The 22,005-nt window shown below is 43.0% G+C and overlaps 1 protein-coding gene across 7 annotated transcripts in view; it reads right to left on the reverse strand.

Moving 5' to 3' along the window:
• The window catches only part of CACNA2D3 (calcium voltage-gated channel auxiliary subunit alpha2delta 3), a 1,033,852-nt gene that overhangs the window by 142,962 nt on the left and 868,885 nt on the right, over window positions 1-22,005 (reverse strand). For all 7 annotated transcript variants that reach the window (XM_053220354.1, XM_053220357.1, XM_053220355.1 and 4 more), the window contains 3 exons: window positions 20,118-20,213; window positions 14,027-14,148; window positions 11,314-11,394 (listed from right to left, as the gene is read on the reverse strand). In XM_053220354.1, the coding sequence (XP_053076329.1) occupies window positions 11,314-11,394; window positions 14,027-14,148; window positions 20,118-20,213 (299 nt within the window). The remainder of the gene's footprint in view (window positions 1-11,313; window positions 11,395-14,026; window positions 14,149-20,117; window positions 20,214-22,005) is intronic.

Consider the following 22,005-nt stretch of genomic DNA (forward strand, 5'->3'; position numbering starts at 1 on the left):
CTCCTGGAATTCAAAAGAAAAAATAGAGATGAAAGCACCAGAAGATGATAGAAATGAAGGAGAAATGGTAAAGAACTAAAATATGGATACTTGGTTTTCCCAATAAACAGATTAGAACCTGCCAAACAGAAGGAAAGAAAATCTGAGAAGACATCTTTCCTGAGCTAAAGAAAAACTCCAATTATATAGATTGAGAAGGGCTTCCTATAAGAGAGATCAATGGAAAAAATATTAAAAGTTAGTCTAGCTTATTGCCTGGTACATGAAAGTCTCAATCAGTATAAATTAGAGAAAAAACACATAAACGAAACAAATGGATTCTGGTAAAATTTTCAAACTTTAAAGAAAAAATTAAATATTCCAAAGTCTAGAAACCAAACAAAAAAACGACACTTAACAAGGAACCAGACTGAGCTTGCAATTCTCAGATACGCAACCGTTTAGGGAGCATGCCATCCATGCATTGTTTTTGAAGAAAAATGACTCAAGACCTACTTTAATTGATCAAGGGATGAATTATAAAAACAAGGGGAAGGGGAAGGGGGAGGAGAAATGTGAGAAGAACTGAAAAATGTGGAGTCCTGCCATTCAAGTGCGAGCAATAAGCACCAAATCAGTTAAAGTCAGGGGTATGTCTGGTTTAGTTAATATGGTTACAAAACAATGCAAAGTCAAATAATCTGATAAATTTCTAAGCACCTTCTGCATGCCAGGCAATTTTCTAAGTATCAGAGATGAAGGAGGGAATAAGAGATATAAAGCATATGCCCCATGGAACTTAACATCTCCCAGAAGGAGAAGATAATGACATAAAATCTATGTACATCAAGTGGTGGAGAAGTAGGTATGACGGGCACAGAGTACTGGGGATATGGGAGAGGAAGAGTTTCTGTTTTATACTTGGTGATCACGAAATCCCCTCAGAAAATAGTTGAGCAGAAACCGGAAGGAGAAGATAGAACCAGTGGTGAAGATATCTGGAGGGAAACAGTCCCAGGGAGAAGGCACAGCAGGTCCAAAGGCCCTGACATACGAGCACATTTAATGTGTTTGAAGAACAATGTAAAGGTAATGTGGCCAAGTGAACAAAAGTAGAGGCAGAAGGAGCTGAGGTTAGAGGGTAACGAGGAGTCCAATCATGTAGGACCCTGTGGGTTGTGGCAGCTTTTCAGATGATTCTTGAAGGTACTCATGCCCTTTTTGAACTGCCTCCCCTTGAGGGTGGGCTGGAACCAGTGACTTGTTCTAGCAAAAAGAATATGAGGTACACATCATAGAATATCACTTCCAGGACTAAGTAACAAAAAAACTCTGGCTCCCATTGTGTTCATTCTCTCCTGCTTGTTCTGAGGAAAGTCAACACCTGTGGAGACAGTCACATGGTGAGGATGTCAGGACAGTGGCTGACCAACAACCAGCTGCTAAGCTTCTCATGAGTGACTGTGGAAGCATTTCCTGTTTGCTGAGCCTTCAGATAAGACCACAGCCCCAACAACATTTTCGCTGCACCCTCATGAAAGACCCTGGGCCAGTACCTTGACTGCAGCCTTTGTGAGAGACCCTGAGCCTGATGACCCAGGTAAGCTTCACCCAGATCCCTGACTCGTGGAAACTATTAGATAATAAATGTTTGTAGCTGGATTCCATAATGTGGAGGTTATAGGTGACCTTGAGAAGTGCTTCACTGTGGATGAAACTTGTCTGGGGTGGGTTCTGGAGAGAATGAAGGAGGGGACATGTGGAAAAATCCTATGGCATAAGAGACCGAGAAATGCATGACACAAAATAATTCAATAACAAAAATAATTTTGGCTTAAAAACCTGACTATACCAGCACAAATCTGGAAGTTGGTAGGAGTAGGCTAGTGAAGCAAAAGCATGGAAAATGACCATAAACTATGGTTTCATTCCAAAATTTTCTTTTTTTGTTTAAAGACAATCATACACTCCCATCGGCCTCACCCTGTTCACATATAATTTGTTCTTAAAGTAGGAATGACAATTAGACACTTATCCTGGTCTCATGTAGAAATTTTCATCCAGAATAGAACCCAGGAGCTCTTGGTGGGTGCAAGTCTCTGATCCGCACTGTCCCCCTTTCCCACCACCAACCAGCCAAAGCATTTTCCATGGACTGACTGGCAGAGCATTTATGCTCCTACTGCAGACTCTGCTGATGTCCATCCTTCTTCTCCAGGAGGGGAGATTCAGGTCAGCTCACTTTTCCTCTGTGGGCACTTGACTTAGCATGAGTCACATATTCTAGTCTTAAATAAGATCAAGATCCCAACAAGGTCACTAGGAGATTTGCCTGGATAAAGGCAACTAAATAAATCCCCAAATCTCTCATGATCCATGCTGGGGGGGAAAAATCCCATAAACTGTTTTCCACCAAAGCATGTGAGGGCATTTCCAATGCTCTACCGAGCATTATGCTGATTACACTGTTCAGAGGTTTATAAACTAGAGCGAAGATTAAGTAAATCACTGTCTTGACTGACAATGAGAGCATATATTTTTAGAACGCTTAGGATCTTTGATTGGGATTTCTGTGTAACCACATATACAAAAACATTAGGCACAACTGATGGGCACCTTCTGATACATGAAGCTCGGTCTTCAACATTTACTTACATAGCCTCTGATTTAAATATCCACTTCATTTTTATAAAATAAAAAGATGTTAAATAAATGAAGGAACAAATCAGTGTTTTGTGTTTTTTTAAAAAAAAAATAGATTGTGACATATTTTTTTCCAAAGCAAGAGTTGGCAACTTTTGTCTATAAAGAGCCAGGTATTAAATATTCTTGGCTTTAAAATACACATTAAAAAAAAAAAAGGGTGGCTCGGTTGGTTAAGCGTCTGACTTCGGCTCAGGTCATGATCTCATGGTTTGTGAGTTCGAGCCCCGCGTCTGGCTCTGTTCTGACAGCTCAGAGCCTGGCGCCTGTTTCGGATTCTCTGTTTCCCTCTCTCTGCCCCTTCCCACTCACACTCTGTCTCTCAAAAAATGAATAAATACACATTAAAAAATTTTTAAATATTCTTGGCTTTATAGTCCATATGGTCTCTATCCAACTACTGAGGTCTGCCATTTTAGCAGAAAGGTATCCATAGACAATAAGGGCATGGCTGTATTTCAACAAAATGTCATTTACAAAAACAGCTGGTAGACATCAGACAAAGTACTTATATCCAGCATATGTAAGGAACTCATATCTCAATAATAAAAAGACACATAATGTAACTTAAATATGGGCAAAGGATCTGAAAATAAATTTCTCTTATGATCAAATTCAGGTAGCACATGAAAAGATGCTCAGCATAATTAGTTATTAGGGAAATGCAAATAGTTTCACACCCACCAGATGGCTAAAATAAAGAAGACAGACAATAGCAAGTGTTGATCAAGTTGTGGAAAAATTGGAACCCTCATACGTTGCTGGTGAGACCGTAAAATGGTGGAGCCACTCTGGAAAACAGCTTGATAGCTCTTCAAAATATCAAACATAGAATTACCATATGATGCCAAAATTCCACTCTTAGGTGTCTACACAAGGCAAACGGAAATATGTGTCAACACAAAAACTTGTCCATGTCCACTGTCCATGAGTGTTCATATCAACATTATGAATAGCTAAAAGGTGGGAGCCCAAATGTCCATAAACTGATGAATGGATAAATAAAATGGTGTATGTACAAACAATAGAATATCATTTGGCAATACAAAAAAAAAAAACCCAAAGTATTGACACATGCTACAATATGGATTGACCTTGAAAACATTAAGCTAAGTAAAAGAAGCTGATCACACAAGGCCACGTACTGTTGTGATTCCATTTATCTGCAAAGTCCAGAAAAGGCAAATCCATAGAGACATAAAGTAGATTTGTGGTATCCTGTGGCTGGGGTAGGGAATAAGATATCAAGAATGAGACTGTGTGTGTACAAGGGGTTCTTTGTGGGATGTTGAAATTGTTCTAAAATTAGATTGTGGCGATGGTTGCACAACTCTGTCAATACACTAAAATCCAATAGACTGTATACTTTATGTGGGTGAGTTTTTACAGTATGTGAAATATATCTCAATGAAGCTATAAGAAAACCAAACAAAATAGACTGCAGCCTAGATTTGGTCCCATGGGCTGCAGCTGGCCAACCTCTGGGTACATGGGGACATGAAAGTGTGAGTTTCAAAGTTTTGTGAAACATGTCAAGATACTGTAATGGTATTTCCTATGAAAGTTCTCACAGAGAACAGCACATGACAATAAGCACTGGCTAGTGAGTAGTGGCGGGTGTAGCCAACCATCATTCTAACAACAGAAGCAATAGTAATGACAGTTTAGCAGCTACTCGTGATTGAGCACTCACTAGAGGCATTTGCCAAACACTGTACGTGTATTTATTTATAAGCAAATTTATTTCTCTCAACAAGAACCCCAGAGGTCCCCCAAGACAGCATCTGGGTGTAAGTAATTCTCCATTATCAGTCAGTTCTTTCCTTTTCTGTGATGATGAAACAAATCCCCATCTTTAAAAACTAGGCTGTTAGAAATCCGGCTGAAGCACCAGTCAACCTCATTTTACAAGAGGGGTGAAACGGCCCTGGGCTCACTGCCAAACCCTCGGTTCACATTGGCTTTAATGCCCAAATCACACCATGACCTCAAAAAGAAGGGTCTTTGCTTGCTGATTCAGAACACACACAAGCAGGGGTGAGGACCTGTTATCCGAAAGTTCTGCTGCTGAGTTTTGGGTGGAAGACATGTTGGTGCTTTTGATAAGGTTTATAAAAGGACGGTGACTCTTGGCAGTGAGTGTCCTGGAGAGTTAGCACATGGGATCCAGTTTCTCAAATTTCTGGGCTATTTTTATTCCTGGAGCAGAAGTCTTTACCGCGCCCCCATCCCTGGCTACCGTGGCATGCGGGGCAGCTGTTCTCTGTGGCAGACTTGATCTATGGCATAATTAGTAGCTACATCATTAATCCATTTCTATGAGGTTTGCTGTTGTCAGTCATACTGGCTTAGACCTCTTTTTGCCCCTGCATTACTCCTGTTTGTCAGCTTAAAAAAGGAAAGAGAGAGAGAGAGAGAGAGAGAGAAAGAGAGAGAGAGAACCAAATGCCAAACACATAGAAAAGCCCTATCTTCTAGCTAATATTTAGAATGAAGACCTGCCTTGGGTTCCCCACCTCTCCCTGGGTCATCTGCCCACCTGCCCATCAGTCCTGCTTTAAGATCCCAGCAAATACCCCTGAAACCCGAGAGGCTTGTCCGTGTCTCAGAGTACCCACCTGGAACGTGGCTACAACATGTGTGAGGGATCTCATTCAAGATTCCTGGACAAGTTTGTTCTGTCTGCCTGGAACGCCCTGCCCACAGATCTTTGCAGATGGCTGCATCTCACCATTTAGGACTCTGCTCATGTCGGGCCTTTTCTGACCCACCCTATCCCCTGATCTGGAGAAGCACTGCCCCTACCACACAGCCAAACGTACATGTGTGAAGATGGGCACACATCCCTGCCTTTGCCACTGCCAGCCTCACCTCATCTCTTTATCCTGGTCTATTCTCTATAGAGCATTTACCACTACCAGTCTGCCTGGCTCCTTCCCCCCTCCCTCCCTCCATTCATGCAATACTTGTCTGTGGTCTATATCTCCTACACATATGGAAGCTCTCCATTGGCAGCAACTTGGTTTGTCTCAGTATCTTCAGGGAGTGCCGTGGCATCTGGGTGGAAGGATTCTTCCTCGGGCAGCTGTCCCCCAGCCTCCGGGTACGGCATGCCGACGGTGCCCTCCTATCGTATCAACCAACAATCCCTCAATACACTCCACAGTGATGTCTAGGGTGGCTGTTCACAGCTGTATCCCCAGCACAACATACACGGTAGATGCTAGATACACATTTACTGAATAATTTAATTACACAATAAAAAAATAAAACAAAATCATTTATAAAGGAGCCCAAGAAGGGAAAGCAGTGAATTTGAAAGCACTAAAAGTTGACATTTGCCTGTCATTTCTCAATCTCTCCCCTCCTGACATTTTGGACCAGATAATTCCTTGTTGTTTGGAGGGGCTGTCATGAGCCTCAGAGGATACATAGCAGCATTCCTGACCTGGACCCACTAGAGGCTGGTAGCACCCCCCCTTTAGCCAGTTGTGACAAAAACGTCTCTGCATGCAATCAACTGCCCCATGGGTGTGAGGGAAGTGCCCTGGTTGAGAACTACTGGTTTAATCAGTAAGTACTAAATGTCTGCGGAGATAAAACACTCCCTTTGCTCAGATCTGACAAACTAGAGGCTTATCTACGCAGACTTGACTCAATTCCTGCCACACTAGATAACTCATTTATATCAAATATGTGAAATCCCATCAAAGGAATGTTGTTAAACTAAGTATCTGCCTATAACATTTTGCCAACATTATTCATCCAGTTCTAATGAAGAGTACATATGAAATAGTCCGTGTAGTTTAAATATCATATACCTGACAATAGCTAGTGGTCAATGGGAATTTCATCTCTTTCCTAATTAGCTGGTTAAAATGAGATCATCTGTCCTAATATCAAGCATTCCCCTTATTATACTGTCTAGAATTATGCACATTAGATCACATAACCCACATTTTCAAATTTCCCCCAATGAATGAATTTAAGATGACCTGTGTTTCTTGCAGAGGAGCAGACCAGGAGGTCAGAGCCCTGCTCCCACTCAATTATTTATTTACTAAAAATAATCAAATTTTATACTTAAAATCTGTTTTAAAAACTGTTTCTGTAGGAAAACAATGCCTCTATGGTCTCTAATCTATTTTTCTTTATGTTGATGATCAGATTGGCTATTATAAATATCACTTTAATGCTCGGACCTCAGAAAAGACATTTACTGACATAGAGATTAACTACTGGGCCAACACAGCTGCCATTAGGATGGAGTACTACACAGTTTTTCTATTTCTTAAAATATCCAACATAGTCTGCATCATATCACCAGGGCATGGATTGGAGTTTTAGCTGCTGCCTACTTCTCTTAGAGTTTGACTCTCTTAGAGTCAAATACTGTGTTCCTATCATGTAGATGGTAAAACTTGTAAACTTATGGACCTACTCAGAACAGATGAAAATGAAGCCCATTTTCCTTGATTCATCTACTGTTTTGACACATTTACCACATGTCAACCTCCTTTGTGCTCAGCGCTGGGGATAAAAAGGTAATTGGGACAGTCCTTGCCTTTGGAGAGGTTTTTCATTTCATTTAAGAAATCAAACTGGCACATTTGTAGAAGAGGTTTTAGATTTTGATGTGCTAAAATTTACATTTTAAAGCAAATGCAAAAAAAAAATCAGAATTTATTTTCTGTTATTTAAAAAATCCCCAATCCTGAACTTACTTAGAAAAACTGAGATTATGTACTGTGTATTGTTAGAGTCCAGAAGGACAATGGGGGGTGGGGGGGATCAGACAAACTGTCCAAGGAGGGAAGAAGTTCCCTGCATAGTTACACCTTCCCTGATGGCTCAATTCTTCCCTCTGTGCGTTTCTTTCTCTATGTCATTTCCATCCTCTAATGGTAGAATCGGTGCCTGTGACTGTTGGCCGATATGGCCCAGTGTCCCACGAAGAACAGTGTAGGGAATTAACACCATGATCTAAGTAATTGATGGAACTCAAGTCAGTAATAACAAAATGAGGGCAAAACAGGTTTCTACAAGTTCAACTCAATTTACAGAATTCTTATTGAGGATTAATCTACTATACTTCAGAACAGGGGTTCTGTTCTGAGGAACAGGAGGTGAAAAGAACGAAGTTTTTTACCTCCAGGACCTTCTAGGTAATTATCCAGCTTTTCTCTTCACCTGTCCTGTGTGGACATGGCTTTAAAAATAACTGCTATTTTACATGTGTTTGGAGGGAAGAAGGGAATGTCATTATGGAGCCTGGATCTTATTCATGTATATCTAGAGTGCTTGGTAAAGGAAGGAGGTCAGGAAATATTCAGTGCATAAGTGAGTGAATGAATGAATAAGCTTGAAGGTAAAAATAGGTTCCCCCGAATTCTAGCATATTTATACTTCTTCATAGTCCAGTATTTTGTTTTCTCATTTTACCCCCAAATCAAGCCAGAGTAAGGTGAAAGAGGTAATGATCCCAATGTTATTTGAGATAGACCTTCGGAGACCCAAGACCACATATTTAGTAAGTTACAGAGTGAGTGACAAACCTTTGTGGACTTTACAGTCCAAGGTTTGCATTGCTAATAAGAACAGAAAAATGGAGGAGAGGTTTGTCATACACAGGAGGCTCCAGGGCTCTGGAGAGACTTGGTAAGCCAAAGAGAAAGTCCTACCATTTCTTCCTTTGCAGTGGGAAAGCAAGTAAGAAAATTCAGCACACTAGTGGCAGCTGGAAAGCTGGCAGGTCCCTCCAGAGAAGGACTGTAAGCAATGTCATGGGCCAAAAAGATGGATGGGGCCCATTTATGCACCAGGCTGACGCATAAATGGAATCCTTCCCAGTTTGACTGCCCTTTCTGCAAAGATGTCATTGACAGATGAGTATCTAAATGTTTTGTTTAAAAAAGAAAACGACAAAAGAAAGAAAGAAAGAGAATAAAGCAAAAACAAAACAAAACAAGAAACTCTTTCTGTCCCAAACAGACACTGAGAGCCAGTGAACATGAGAACACCCGAACAGGCTTGAGAGCTGGCCTTTCAAAGGTATCCTTGATAATGATTTGCAAAGTTGTACACCTTTCCTTCCATATACTTTTCAATTGAACACAAGGATTTCATTGAGACCCCAAATTACTGCCAGTTGGCCGTATTCCATCTGCAGTTGGAGGCACACTGGTGGGGAAGCAGGCCTGCTCACATATTCATCCTCACTTGCCAAAACAAGGCTTCTTCCCCAATTAAAATGACCTTTTTTGCTTTAGAGTAGTAAACAATGTCTACTTAATTTGAGGAAAACACACAGAAGAAAGTTACCGAAACTAATCACACAGTGACAGGATGGGTGAGTCAGAGTCAATGCAATCTGTGGGAAGTGCTGAGGAGGCCACTCTGCTTTTGGCGACAGAAAGGTCCTCTTGAGGTCATTGCCTTCATGGTGCCTCCTCCATGGCAGCCTTCAAGATCAAACTGAGCAAATCTGTTTTATCTTACACCTACCAAACACACTTTTAAAAAAAAGGTTAATAACTACCAGTTTTAAAAGGTAAGTACTAAATACAGCTCCTTCGATAACCTTGCTTCTTCGTCTTGCTCTGTAATTATCTTGTGAAGACAGGGACCAGTTGACACACACTGAGTAGCAGTAAACAGGAGGACGTCTCTTCCACCCACTCACAGCTGGACAAACCGTGTCTTGTGAGCTGCCTGTGTTCTCTGGCCATCTGTGTAACTCAACAGTAGACCAGCATAGACAAATGAACCATTTTGGAAAACTCACGTTCTTCTCCAGATTGGATACACGGTACCCAGGCTGAGTCCACATTTCATCCATACTGAGCCAAACAGACATTTACAAAACAATAGGCATTTGGAAACATTTGAGCTTAGTTTGCAAGCTTAGACAAAAGTGGCGGGGATGGGCACCACCACCTTAGGGCTGACACAGAGCATCCTTCATGATGACTGAATGAGAAAACTAAGGAAAAGGTTTTTTATTTTTTTAATTTTTTTTTAACATTTATTCATTTTTGAGAGACAGAGAGAAACAGAGTATGAGTGGGGAAAAGGCAGAGAGAGAGGGAGACACAGAATCCGAAGCAGGCTCCAGGCTCTGAGCTGACAGCACGGAGCCCGATGCGAGGCTCAAACTCACAGACCACGGTCATGACCCGAGCCAAAGTCAGATGCTTAACCAACTGAGCCACCCAGGCACCCCATGAAAAGGTTTTAAGAAACTTCCAAACAGTTGGACAGTCGCTTTGGTCAGGCCACATCTTTGACAGCTGCTGCACGTGGCCCTGTTCCAGGGAGATAACATGCCTCCAGAACTAGCTGGCTGGGTCACCCTAGAGGTAAGGAAGGCTAACTTCCTTTGAGCAAAAATAAACCCTGCTAAGTTACATGATCCTGTCTCCTACTTTCTTCAAGGAACATGAGATGCTAAGTGACAAAATTTAAAGACAGAAGCTGTGAATCCTCAGAGCCCTGATCTCCTGGCTGATTAGTTACAGGTCTGCCTAGTTCAAGATGATCTACAGGTCAGACACAGAAGACAGTCTTCCTTGCCATATCCAAAAGCCAGGAATAACCAGGGAAATTGCCCCCAGGTCTTTCAATCCCTGCTAATACAATGATGACACATAGACTAAGTCAGAAATAAAGTGGGGAAAGAAGCCTGGTGTTTTCCAGCCAGAGACAACCACACTCAAAACTATCTGCTCCATTTGCAATCCCCCACAAATATTCACGGTGTGCAGACACAGCAGTTGGATGTTCAAAGTCCCCCTACAGTACAACTTACTGAGAGAGGTTGTCTGGAAGCAGAACAACTCCCTTTGGTAAACCTAGCCAATATCAGGATGGAATTTGGAGGGTCTCATCCACCCTCCGCCAATGGATACGACGATGTCAGAAATAGACCACATGCCAGACAAGCCTGTAGACTCCATTTTTGTCAGCAGCTGTCCCCAAAGGAGCACCTGTGGCAGTTTCCAGCCCTTTAGGCCAAACACCACCAATGAAAGCCCATCGCCGGCCACAGATGTCTACTGACATTCTTGAGAGTGAGAGAGATGGCAAAAGCCAGAGCCAGGGTTTCTTTGACAATTTAAGACCCTCCATCATGAAATGGTTTGGCGTTCGCCTCGTCCCAAACCCGGCACCTACAGATACATCTAACTTCAATTCCTCAGCAGGATGAGAGAGGTAAAAATCTCAGGCTTTCCAGAGAAGGCACATTTCGGCTCGTGTGTGCCTAAAACAAACCCACAATTGCCTAGTATGCCCACTGTTATCCTAATGATGTAGCAGTGGGAGATATGGAGCTTACTTTAAATGAGCACACTGCCAACTTTCAAGAAATTCTCCTCTGCATGGACCAACAATTTCTTACTGGTTTGAGAATAAGAGTACTGGGAAACATTTTTGTTGTCACAACAAACACAACCAGTCAGAATCCTGAATTGGTGAAGATAACACCAAGCTAAGGAAGAAGTACGTGTTAGCTTTTGGTTCCTTTCAAAACTTATTTTGTGAAGAATAAACATGCTGCATAGAAGCAGTTCATTGGCCAGATAAATGGATGCCATGCTTATTTCTATTAATTGACTGAAATCCATCCTTTACCTGCTACCACAGGAGATTTCCGTTCATCGAGGAGCTGGATGGAGGTACTCGCTGTCACCACATTGCTTTTGTTGACTATTCCTGAAAGAAGAAAAACCATCACAACAAAAATGGAGATGGTTGTGTGCCCAGGTTAAGAGAGTAATCATACTGGCCCATGGCCACCAATTCTGCAGATTGTGTTAGTGCATGGTTCCCAGACTCAGAGTTGGCCAACTCTGTTAGGCCACAGGTGCTGTGTAGACAGTCCTGTCAGCTGAAGGAATCAGTGCACTGAGTTATGAGTGCCACACTGGGGGCGGGGGGGTGTCCAGCCTCTTCACATCAAAATTATTAAGCACCACTGGAGGGACCACATTTCTCTTGTGATTTGTGGTTACTAATTACAGTGTTTACTTGTGTTAGTGATCATATTTACACTGCCTCTCTAAATACGGCTGTGGAGAGCTACAGGAGATAAAGTTTTGAAACTGTTTTACAAGTTGGGAACTTTAGTTTTGGTTTGTTCGTTACAACTTTACTGATTTATAAAATTCTAATTTCAAGACCAGTTTTTCTTAGCAAAACCATTCCCAATCAGGGATAGACTTGGAATTCAATCCTTACTCCAAACTCTTATTAATGTGGTAACAATAAGGCATTAGTATGAAGACATTTGCAATTACTAACAATGGCTCCAATATCCATAAATTAAAAGACCCTGAGCACAGGTTTCAACCCCCCCCCCCCCCCCCCGCCTTGGTTGATAATTGTTAGCACACTGCTTGCCTTATAAAAGGTGTTCCATGAATGGAATCCAATATGAACTGGGAAATGGAGAGGGCAGACCTGAATTTGAATACGCTTATGACTGAAGCAACTGAGAACCTTCTCCTGGCTCAAGCCTAAGCAGTAATAAAAACCAGCTTGTTTTTCAATGTGTGCAGGTAATCAACACATGGTAGAAACAATAAGACAGCTTCATCATAACACTTGTACTTGGTGATGTTACATTCTCCGAACCAAAAGGAAGAATGAAATCTCCTAAGATGTGAAGTCATCCTTAACTTTATCACGAACAAGGTAAATTCCTTTGACAACCCCACTTGCCAAAAACCAATTCTACAACAGCCTCAATTAGCCAGAATTTGTTTTTCCCAGACATAAGTCTCTGTAGGGAAAATGGTGAAGAGTAAAAGAAGAAACCCATACAAGGGGCCATCATTCATAAGCACACACACACAGAACACTTCGGGGATTGCTCTTTTTTCTGACTGCTCCTTTTCTTTGTCCAGTTTTGAGCAAAATCCACCCTGCCGGAAAAGAAGAACTTCATGCTTGCTTCCAGTCCAAATCTAGCAAGCTAAGTTCTTTTTCTCTTTTTTTTCTTAGAATCCCAAGGCAAAGAAAGGAGCATGAGATTGCATGATAAGAGAAAACGTTGACAGGTTTGCAGCAGAATGAGAAAGTTCACTGTTCTCTCGGTTGGTATTTTCAGCAATAAAGTGTCATCCAAACAAACATAAAGAAAGAGTCTTAGTCACCCGGACATTTGTATCTGAGAACACACGTGTGTGTGGCCATGGGTACAAAGGAGTACAGACTCCAAGAATTTCAGTTTTTCCTGGAAGGAAACTAATTGATAATCTCCTCTAAAATTCTACCTGCTCAGGGAATTTCTACAGTAACATTTGGCCTTTCCTTGAATATCTTCATGAATGAGAGACTCTCTTCCTAACGAGTCCATGCAACTAGTTATTAGATAACTCTTGCCAACGTGTCTTCTGCAAATTTTGAAAGCACTCTTTCTGAAGACGTTTTCATTCATGGAAATGAGCAAGTGCTAAGAACCAAGGAAGGGGCTTTGACACTAAGCACCAGAAAACCGCCACTAGGGCTGATTTTGGAATGCTTGAAAAAGACTAATACGGTGGCTCTAATATAAAACATAAGTATAGACTGAACTGTCTAAAGCAATCCAAGTTTATAGAACTAGGTCTTATTCATCTCTGAAGTTGCTACAAGGCACAGTCAGAGCCTTCCACAAAATGAGCACCAAAAACTATCAGCTGCGTGAGACAAGAAAAAGCCAAGGACAATCGAAAAGTATGTTCAGTGTGTTTTGCTTCTAAACATGGTTGAAATAAGATGGTGTTCAGTTCTTTTTTGGAGGGAGGCAACCTTAGTTTTTTTATAATATAAAATCTTAGGACTAGAAAAATCACAGGTTATGCGCTTTTCCTGGGTCACTGCAGCCCTCTGTCAGGAGATCACAAGTCTACACAAAAATCTCAGCGCTCACTCCTGCATGTTGATTTGAATCAATTTAGTTTCTGATGGGGGGACTGTGGGCCTCCAAAGTGATGTGATTCACTAAAAGTTCTGGCAAAGGATGGTATGTCTGCATGAATTTTCTCCAAGTGGGGCCATGATAACATTAAAAAAAAAATCTACTGAGATGTTTGTATTCAAATTCCACACAGTAAAAAGTACCAGTCCTGCTTTGTGAAATGCTCTTTTCACACTTCAGTTAAGCAAAAGCTTAATTTTACTTGGGGCCATTGTATTTATGAAACAGGTCAATGGTTCAGTGCTGGGCCAATATTCAGCATTGGTCCTCAAGACAGAACTTGGCTCCCTCCAGCATTCAGATGGCCCCCACTACACTCTGCATGCAATGCCCGGGCCAGCAGGACCAGACAGACAGAGTCCCAACTCTAACAAGGACCCCCACCTGTGCTGAACGGGATGGAGTAGACGAAGCTCCCTGGAATCTGCTCCGCAGCTCTTCGGTACCAGAGAGGGAAATGGTCTGCGTTAAAAATGTTCTCCTTGTCTCCAGCTTTCAGGAAATCCCTGGAAATGGAAAGGAATAAGAACATGTCAAAAAACCACAAATAATCCAATTAAAAAGTGAGCAACATACCTTTTCATTTTTCCAAAGAAGATATACAAATGGCCAACAGGAACATGAAAAGATGCTCAGCATCACTCGTCATTAGGGAAATGCAAATCAAAACCAAAATGAGATATCACCTCACACATGTTAGGGTGGCTATCACCAAGAAGACAAGAGATAACAAATGTTGGTGAGGGTATGGAAAAAAGAGAACGCTGGTGCACTTCGTAAATTGGTACAGCCAGCCACCATGGAAAACAATATGGCGGTTCCTCAAAAAATTAAAAATAAGACTACCATCTGATCCAGCAATTCTACTGGGAATATATACAATGGAAACAAAAACCCTAACTCAAAAAGATATTTTCCATTCACTGCAGCATTATTTACAACAGCCGAGATATGGAAACAACCTGAGTGTCTATCAAAGGATGAATGGATAAAGAAGTGGTGGCATATATACCACACATTCCACACAATGGAATATTATTCAGCCACAAAAATGAGAAAATCCTACCATTGGCCACAACATGGATGGAACTTGAAAGCATTAAGCTAAGGGAAATAAGTCAGACAGAAAAAGACAAACACTGTAGGATCTCACATGTGGAAGCTAAAAACAAAGAAACAAAGACAAACAAGCAAAAACCAAAAAACCACCAAACTCAAAAAAAGAGATCAGATTTGTGGTTACAAGGGGCAGGGGTTGGGGGATGGGGAATGACAAAAAGGTTATAAGACAACCTGGGGACTACAGCTAACACTGCCGTGTGACCTACAATCAAGCTGTGAAGAGAATATTTCCTAAGGGTTCTCATCACCAGGAGGATTTTTATTCTTTTCTTTTTATTGTATCTATATGAGATGAGAGATGTGAAGTAAACCTACTGCAGTAATCATTTCACAATATATGTAAACCAAATCATCATGCTGTACGTCTGAAACATATACAATTATACGCCAATTATTTCTCAATAAAACTCGAAAGGAAGAAGAAAGAGGGGGACGGGGAGGAGGAGGGAGGAGGTGGGGGAGGAGAAGGATCATGGCACCACTCAGCAAGGAAAAGCCGGATGTGGGTATGTCCCAACCACCTTTGTCAGGTGAAAACAGTGTTGGCTTTCTCAGTGCAGAGAGAATCTGTGTAGCATCATGCACCCCAGATGGCTCAGAATTACCCTGTAGAACTCCAGCAGTCAGACTGTCCGTGGGTGAAATAATTTTTCCTCGTATATCCAGTGAACGAATCATCTTAGCATCTAATGCAAGCAAGCAAAACCTCCAGAAATCGTATCACAAGACCAAAGAAAGGGTAGTCGGAAAGCTGTCTTGCCTTACAATCCATACATGATCACATATCCTTGGAAAGATCAAATTAAGTAGATTTCACTCTTCTGAGAAAAAGTATAACAGAGGTAGCAGAGGGCCCTGTGGATATCCTTGCCCCCTCCCTCCCTCCACCACCTGCTCTCCAGCCAACAGGACTGCTCCAGCTGTCTGTAAATACCTTACCTTGCCCAGCCTCCTGGGCCCACTGCCCACAGTGCTTCTCTCTCTCCTGAGGCCTACCTGCACTCTCTTCCCCGTTTCTTCCTTTCAAAATCATATTCCCTTCACAGTGTGCCTCAAATCCCACCCACCACACAAATCCACAGAGACATTAGCAAGTTCCTGCCCCACAGCCTTGGTCTCTCACATGGCCTTCTCCTTCCTTGGTCTTATCTGCTCTGTCATGTCCCCATCCCAAACCTCCTGAAGTCTCTGAAGAAAGAAGCTTTGGTTCCCATTTTGGCTCCCTTCACAGAGACTTACACATCCCCAAGTTCCAGCGAATGTTTGTTTGCTTCACTTATCTCCAAAGACTCATGTTTACTCTCCCAAGTGCCTCATCTTGGCTGAGACAGTATAACTTGGGGGAGGAAATGACTGCCTGGCTAGTCCACAGTCTTCAGAGATCTTGCAGGAAGGGAGAGCAATCAAGGGATGGAAAGGACAGCAATCAGGGGACAATGTGTATGCAGGGAAAAGGCCACTGATTGAACCAGAAATGACACCATGTTCTATCCATCAGTTTGCAGTGTGAAGTTGGATCACACAGACCATGGAGAGAAATACTCAAATATTCTCCATTGTTATAGCAGGGTTGAATTCATATGCTAAGTTGTAACAAGTTGGGTTATTAGAAACTACTTGAATTGTCTTCTAACTCAGGAAAGCATTCTGTAGTTTTAGGGTATGGCCAGGCACTGATATCTTGATCTCTTTCTAAGATGCAAAGCTCCCTCCTAGAGGAAGCCCATGCCATTGGAGGCCACCCTTGAAGTTCTCAGCATAGAAATACACCTCCTTCTAACTTACACGAGTATGTTCTAATTCCTCTCTAAGGGCAGAGACATTATTTTTCTTGACATTTCCAGGGCCTGGCACTCATCAGGCACTCAGCGTGTGCTTAATGATCACATGATAAATCAAATCTCATATTCAGATAAGAGCTCCTCAAGTATTAAAAGCAATTTGCTAAAACTTTTCTAAACAGTATTTCTCAATTCTTTCAAATTGCCACATCAGTATGGCCACGTTCCTATGTAAAGGCTCTCTGCTGTCATTCAAAAGGCCAACTGATGATGCATGGACCTCTGAGTTATTCAGTGCTGGGCGTAGGGAGTTCCAGGCTTGAGGTCACAGACAAGCTCCTCCTGGCACCGATATATTCAGTGGTAATGTTTCCTGACCCTAAAATCAATAGGACTCACAAACATTGAAATGTGACCTTTTGCTTTTTTTTTTTTTCCCCATCAGACACGAGATTTTTCATAAACCTGACTGCGATAGGTGTGTGAAGGAGACTCTGCTATCTAGTCCTTGGTGGGATGAATAGCTGTATTCCACACTGGGCCATGGCACAACCAAGCATTTTCACTTGTGGCAGTCCTATTTGGTGGTGGGATGCATATAACTATGGGGAGGAAGGTGCCCTTCTCATGCAGCAGTTAATGGTACCGGGGGCCCCTTTCCAGTCCTGGAAGGTGAGGCTAATAGCTTGGTTAGGAGGTGTGAGGTGGTTTTCACTTAGACTGACGGAGACATTTGAGGAAGGCAGGCGACAGGCTTGGAACACGGCATTACTGAGTGCCCAGTGGCTGCTGCCCAGGACCAGACCACGCTGGCACCAGGGCAGCGAGCAGGAGCCTGCAGGGCATGATCTCCATTGGCTTTGGTGTTCACATGAGAGGGTCTGGTTGCCAGGAAACCCTGTAGGTCCCTGATAACTACCAAGTAGTGATTCAGAAGGAAGTAGAAGGAGAGAGTTGGTTCTACAGAATCTCCGAAAATGTTCTTCAGGAAGATAGATCTTTCTAGGTAAGATGAAAGCCTACCTGTAGATACTAGGGGCTGTTGTGGTGTTGTGTGAGACCAGTTTAGGTTTTAGGCGCAGATGAATGACCTTGGGTGAATTACTTGGGTCAATCACTGAATCTCTGAGCCCCATTTACTCATCTATAAACTTATACTCACCGCGATTCTATCAGAGTTATGTATACAGTATGTAAACTGAAAATGGCTCCATCAAGTATATGGGATTTTTAAATCTCGGGAGCTTCTTTTGTTCTCTGTGGGTCACATGGAAGCTGTGAAGCAGCCATCGCTTAGACTGCCTTTGTGTGCTACGGGTGTTCCAAGAGGCCACACGGAATGCACAAGATTCACTGCTGACACTGACGGGTGTAGAGGCAGGGACAGAGTCCTCGGACTAGAATCCACGTGCTTCCAAAGCAGATGGTGGTGACAGGAGGTGGCACCTCAGTGTAGCAGGCTGATGCTAGTACCAGTTAGTTCTGCAGCAGGGACTTTATATTCTCTAGCACTCTCCCCACAGCTTGGCACTTTTCTCTGTATGCCTTATTTAAAAACAGAAATTCGAAAAGCTTTCTAGCCCTATCCAAGAGTATATCTGGACAGTTGGACCTTAACAAATGCCATCTTCTTGGACAGGGTAGGCAGGTACAAGACCCTAAGACAATGGAACTTTTGGAGTGCCTAGGTGGCTTTATCAGTTAAGTGTCTGACTTTGGCTTAGGTCATGATCTCACAGGTTCATCAGACTCTCTGCTGTCAGCACAGAGCCTGCTTTGGATCCTCTGTCTCCCTCCCTCTCTCTCTCTCTCTCTCTTTCTCTCTCTGCCCATCCCCCACACGCTCTCTCTCTCAAAAATAAATTAAAAACATTAAAAAAAATAGAACTCAAGGTTCTGAGTTCTATATGAGTCAATGGGATGAGTTTCTTGAAAACCGAAGAATCATCCAGATAGCCAGGGTCTACTCACTCTGGGTCACAGTAGTGTCACAGGGAGCAGAGCTAACCCTTACTTGCAGATATTTTTAGTTTCTTAAACTGGTTTTACATCCACAGTTTTTTTGATCCTCACAAGAACCCAGGGAGATCATCACTGCCACTTTCCAGGGGCACAGAGCAAAGGCAACCAGTGGGATGGGCCAGATGCTCATCCCAGCCATCCTGAGCATGACCTACAGGACAGACTAGCAAGGTGCATTGTCTTGTTGTTGTGATTGCTCTTCTGGTTTGTCTGTTTTATCTCAATACAAACAACAGCCTTCCTCTTGAGCAGGAGAAAGTCAGTGCCTACATCTCCTTCTGCCTCTCTCTAGGTTCCAGAAGGAGAAGGTGATGTGTATCTTGTAATTTCTAGTCCTTCTAGGAACTTGCCCTCCGGAAAGACAATTGAACAGGGCTAAAGGGCTGAAGAGGGCTTGGAACAATCAAGTCACAACTGTAGTCAACTTCCTAAATGACAAATTTGAGATGCTGAGAAAGAGTCCTCAAATGGGCCGTAAAAGCCAGTTCATGAACCATCTAAAAATCTATTGATTTCCCACTTACCAGACTTGGTGTTATAAGATCATATGGTTGGGTCAGGGCCTCACCTAAGAGGCAAGAACGCTGCTGACCGGGGCTTGCTGGGACAGGAGTGTCCCCTCCTCGGGTCTCTGTGGGGCCGCCCCCTTTCAGATTGGTGGCCAGCCTGTGGCCTTGTCATTCACCCCCAGGTATCCATACATCAGGGTGTCTGAGGGCCCACAGTAACGTCTGAACCCTCCTCACACGCACTTGGCAAACTGTCTGAATCTCGGACTCCATTTGTCCCTCGCCTAATAATGCCTCTTACTTCAGAGAAAAAAACAAGCAAGCAAACAAACAAACTGAGAAACAGTAATCGGGCCAGAAAGGACTTCCCAGGCCCACACTAGCTCTGGTCCAACACTAGTTTGAAGAGTTAAGACCCTGTTGCTCTCTGAAGATACAAAGGCTGCGCAGTGATTTCAAGGACATCTGGGTACTGGACGCTCTCCCCATTGTCCATCTGGGTCTGTTTGGCAACACAAGGAAACACTGTCCAACCCGTGTCCCACTGGACTGCCCACTCCTGGGTGTGGGGCTCTGCAGGCCCTCAGGCACAGTGCAGAGGCACCGAGGTTTATTAAAGCGCACACAAACAAATAAACAACAGACTTGAAACCCTGATTCTTGGACAGGCAGGAATCCCTCCACAGAGCTGCGGAGCAGCTGAATGCCCTGGAGCCATCCATCAGGAGTCCTCCTTCTGGCCGCTCCCCCAGCAACCCCTGGGTCGCCAGATTCTGCAGTGACTCACCAGCGCGGGAGAGGACTCCAGGACAGTGGGCGAAAGCCAGCAAGCATGAAGAAGAAAGGGTTGCGGAAAGGCCAACAGGCAGGCGAGCACACACGCCGGGGCCTCCGCGGTAGAACAGAAAGGAACCATGTCAGCAGGCCTGGGGTGGCCTGAATTCTGTTTCTACTGCTGGTAGAACCGAGAAGCTTAAGCATCCCTTGAATTTCCCATTTCAGGAGCTCCCTGGGCCCCTGCAGGGGAGCCTTCCTACTTACTGATTGGTGAGCTGCTCAGCCCCAACAAACAGGTTGATCCTCGAGAGGCCCGTACGAGTGCCGAGGAAGGCAACCTCCACGCCCTTGTCAGAGTTCCTGAAACACAGCAGCAGACAACAGGGGGTTGCGTCCAGACAGTAAGGAGAGAATGGCTTTTGCATTTTAAGACTCATGGACTGCTTTATGAAAAAGCAGTTTTGAAACCTGAAATTTTAAAAGAAATTATAGAAATACACACACACGTATGCACACCCGCACCAAGCATGGAATGCAAACTCACCCCTTACAAAAGCATTTTTGGTAATTCTCACAAGGAAAACTAAGAACTCCATTGAGTTCTGAGAACTCCAAAGCACCATGAACAAATGCACCCCCACACTAAATAGGTACATCTTTATCTCAGGGTTCTGAGTGTAAAGTCAGAAGAGCAGACCGGAATGGGAACGGCTTTATGGAGAGGAAGAAAATCATCACAGGGAACTTTGCATTGATCTACCAAGTCCATTCTTGGTCCTGAAACCATTAGTGGAATCTGCCATCAGTGAAAGTACCAGCTGGGCCACTGGGTCAAGTCTGCAGCGACCTGCAGCCTGGAAATGTCTAGGACCTGAATTCTATGCTGTTTGAAGTCACTGACTTGTAACTTCTTCCAGAGCACAGGCCTTCTTCTTACCACCATCCCCAAAGAGATGAGTAAAGAAATGGCTTCTTCAGATCCCTGCAGGATACCACACATAGGACCCCTAAGAATGGCCTTGGCAAAGGAGACTTATTTTAAAATCCACTGAAGGAATTTTTTTTCAACTTTCAAGGCAAATATTGTATACGTTTGAGCGTGCTGAGGATTTTCGCAATGCCTACCTCTTCACAAAAAGTGAGTGGTCTTTCTCCACAGATACATAATTTACTTCTGTGATAAAAGTATGAAGAGAATACTGTCTCTTGAGTTTGCTTCCCTTCCCTAAATGCTAGTAGCCATTTGATGCGAAGCACTATCCATGTCATCTTCAATATAAGATAATTTGGTTACTTGATCTTTGATGGTAGTCAAAGTGGCTGGTACTACCTTTAAGTATTTAAGGGGTGAATAAAAACCAACACTATGCATTTGTTTCTGCTTGCAGCCTACCCAAATTGGAAAGCCAGGCTGCCCAATCAGTTACAGATGTGGACTACAAAGCAAAGCTACCATTTTGGAAATCTTTAGCATGTGTTAGGAGTGAACCAGCAATCTTTGCACGGGATTTTGAGTTTCATGAGAGCTTAAAAGAAACATTTCCACATCCACCAGAGAAAGCAATCACTGGAAAGGTTTTGACTCTTTCCCAACCTCCCAGGGAATAGGAACCATGTTAGTAAGCAGTCTAAGGACACTTCCAAGTATAATGAGAACGGTGATCTCTCTTTGGGGCTCCAGACTCCTGTATTAAACTGTCTACTTGGGAGACTTAAGCTTAAAACATCTAGAAAAGCACTATGGACATGTTCAGTTCCAAACCAATTCTTCTTTCATTGTCTTCTGTCCTAGGAAATGGTACCACTATCTATACAGGCATTCGTGTTGTAAATCTGAGAATGACCCTTGAGAGCTCAGTCTCCCTCCCTTCACTCAGTGGACCATCAAATCCTCGGCGGCAGTGGTGGTGGTGGTTCTGAAGCATGCCACAAGTGGATCTTTCCTCTCTGTGCCACAGCCACTGCCTTGGTCTGAGTGGCAAATCCCTTGGAATGCTGTAGAAGCCTTTCTTATTGCTCTTATCCCATTAAACTATTCTTCACATAGCAGGAGGAGGATATTCTTTAAAAATGCAAATACGATCATGTCCTTCTTAACATCTTAAAATGTTCTTAAAATCGTTCAGTGGCTTTCCAACACTTGTAGTATAGT

The sequence above is a fragment of the Acinonyx jubatus genome, chromosome A2, assembly GCF_027475565.1.
Source record: "Acinonyx jubatus isolate Ajub_Pintada_27869175 chromosome A2, VMU_Ajub_asm_v1.0, whole genome shotgun sequence".
NCBI classification, from domain to species: Eukaryota; Metazoa; Chordata; class Mammalia; order Carnivora; family Felidae; genus Acinonyx; species Acinonyx jubatus.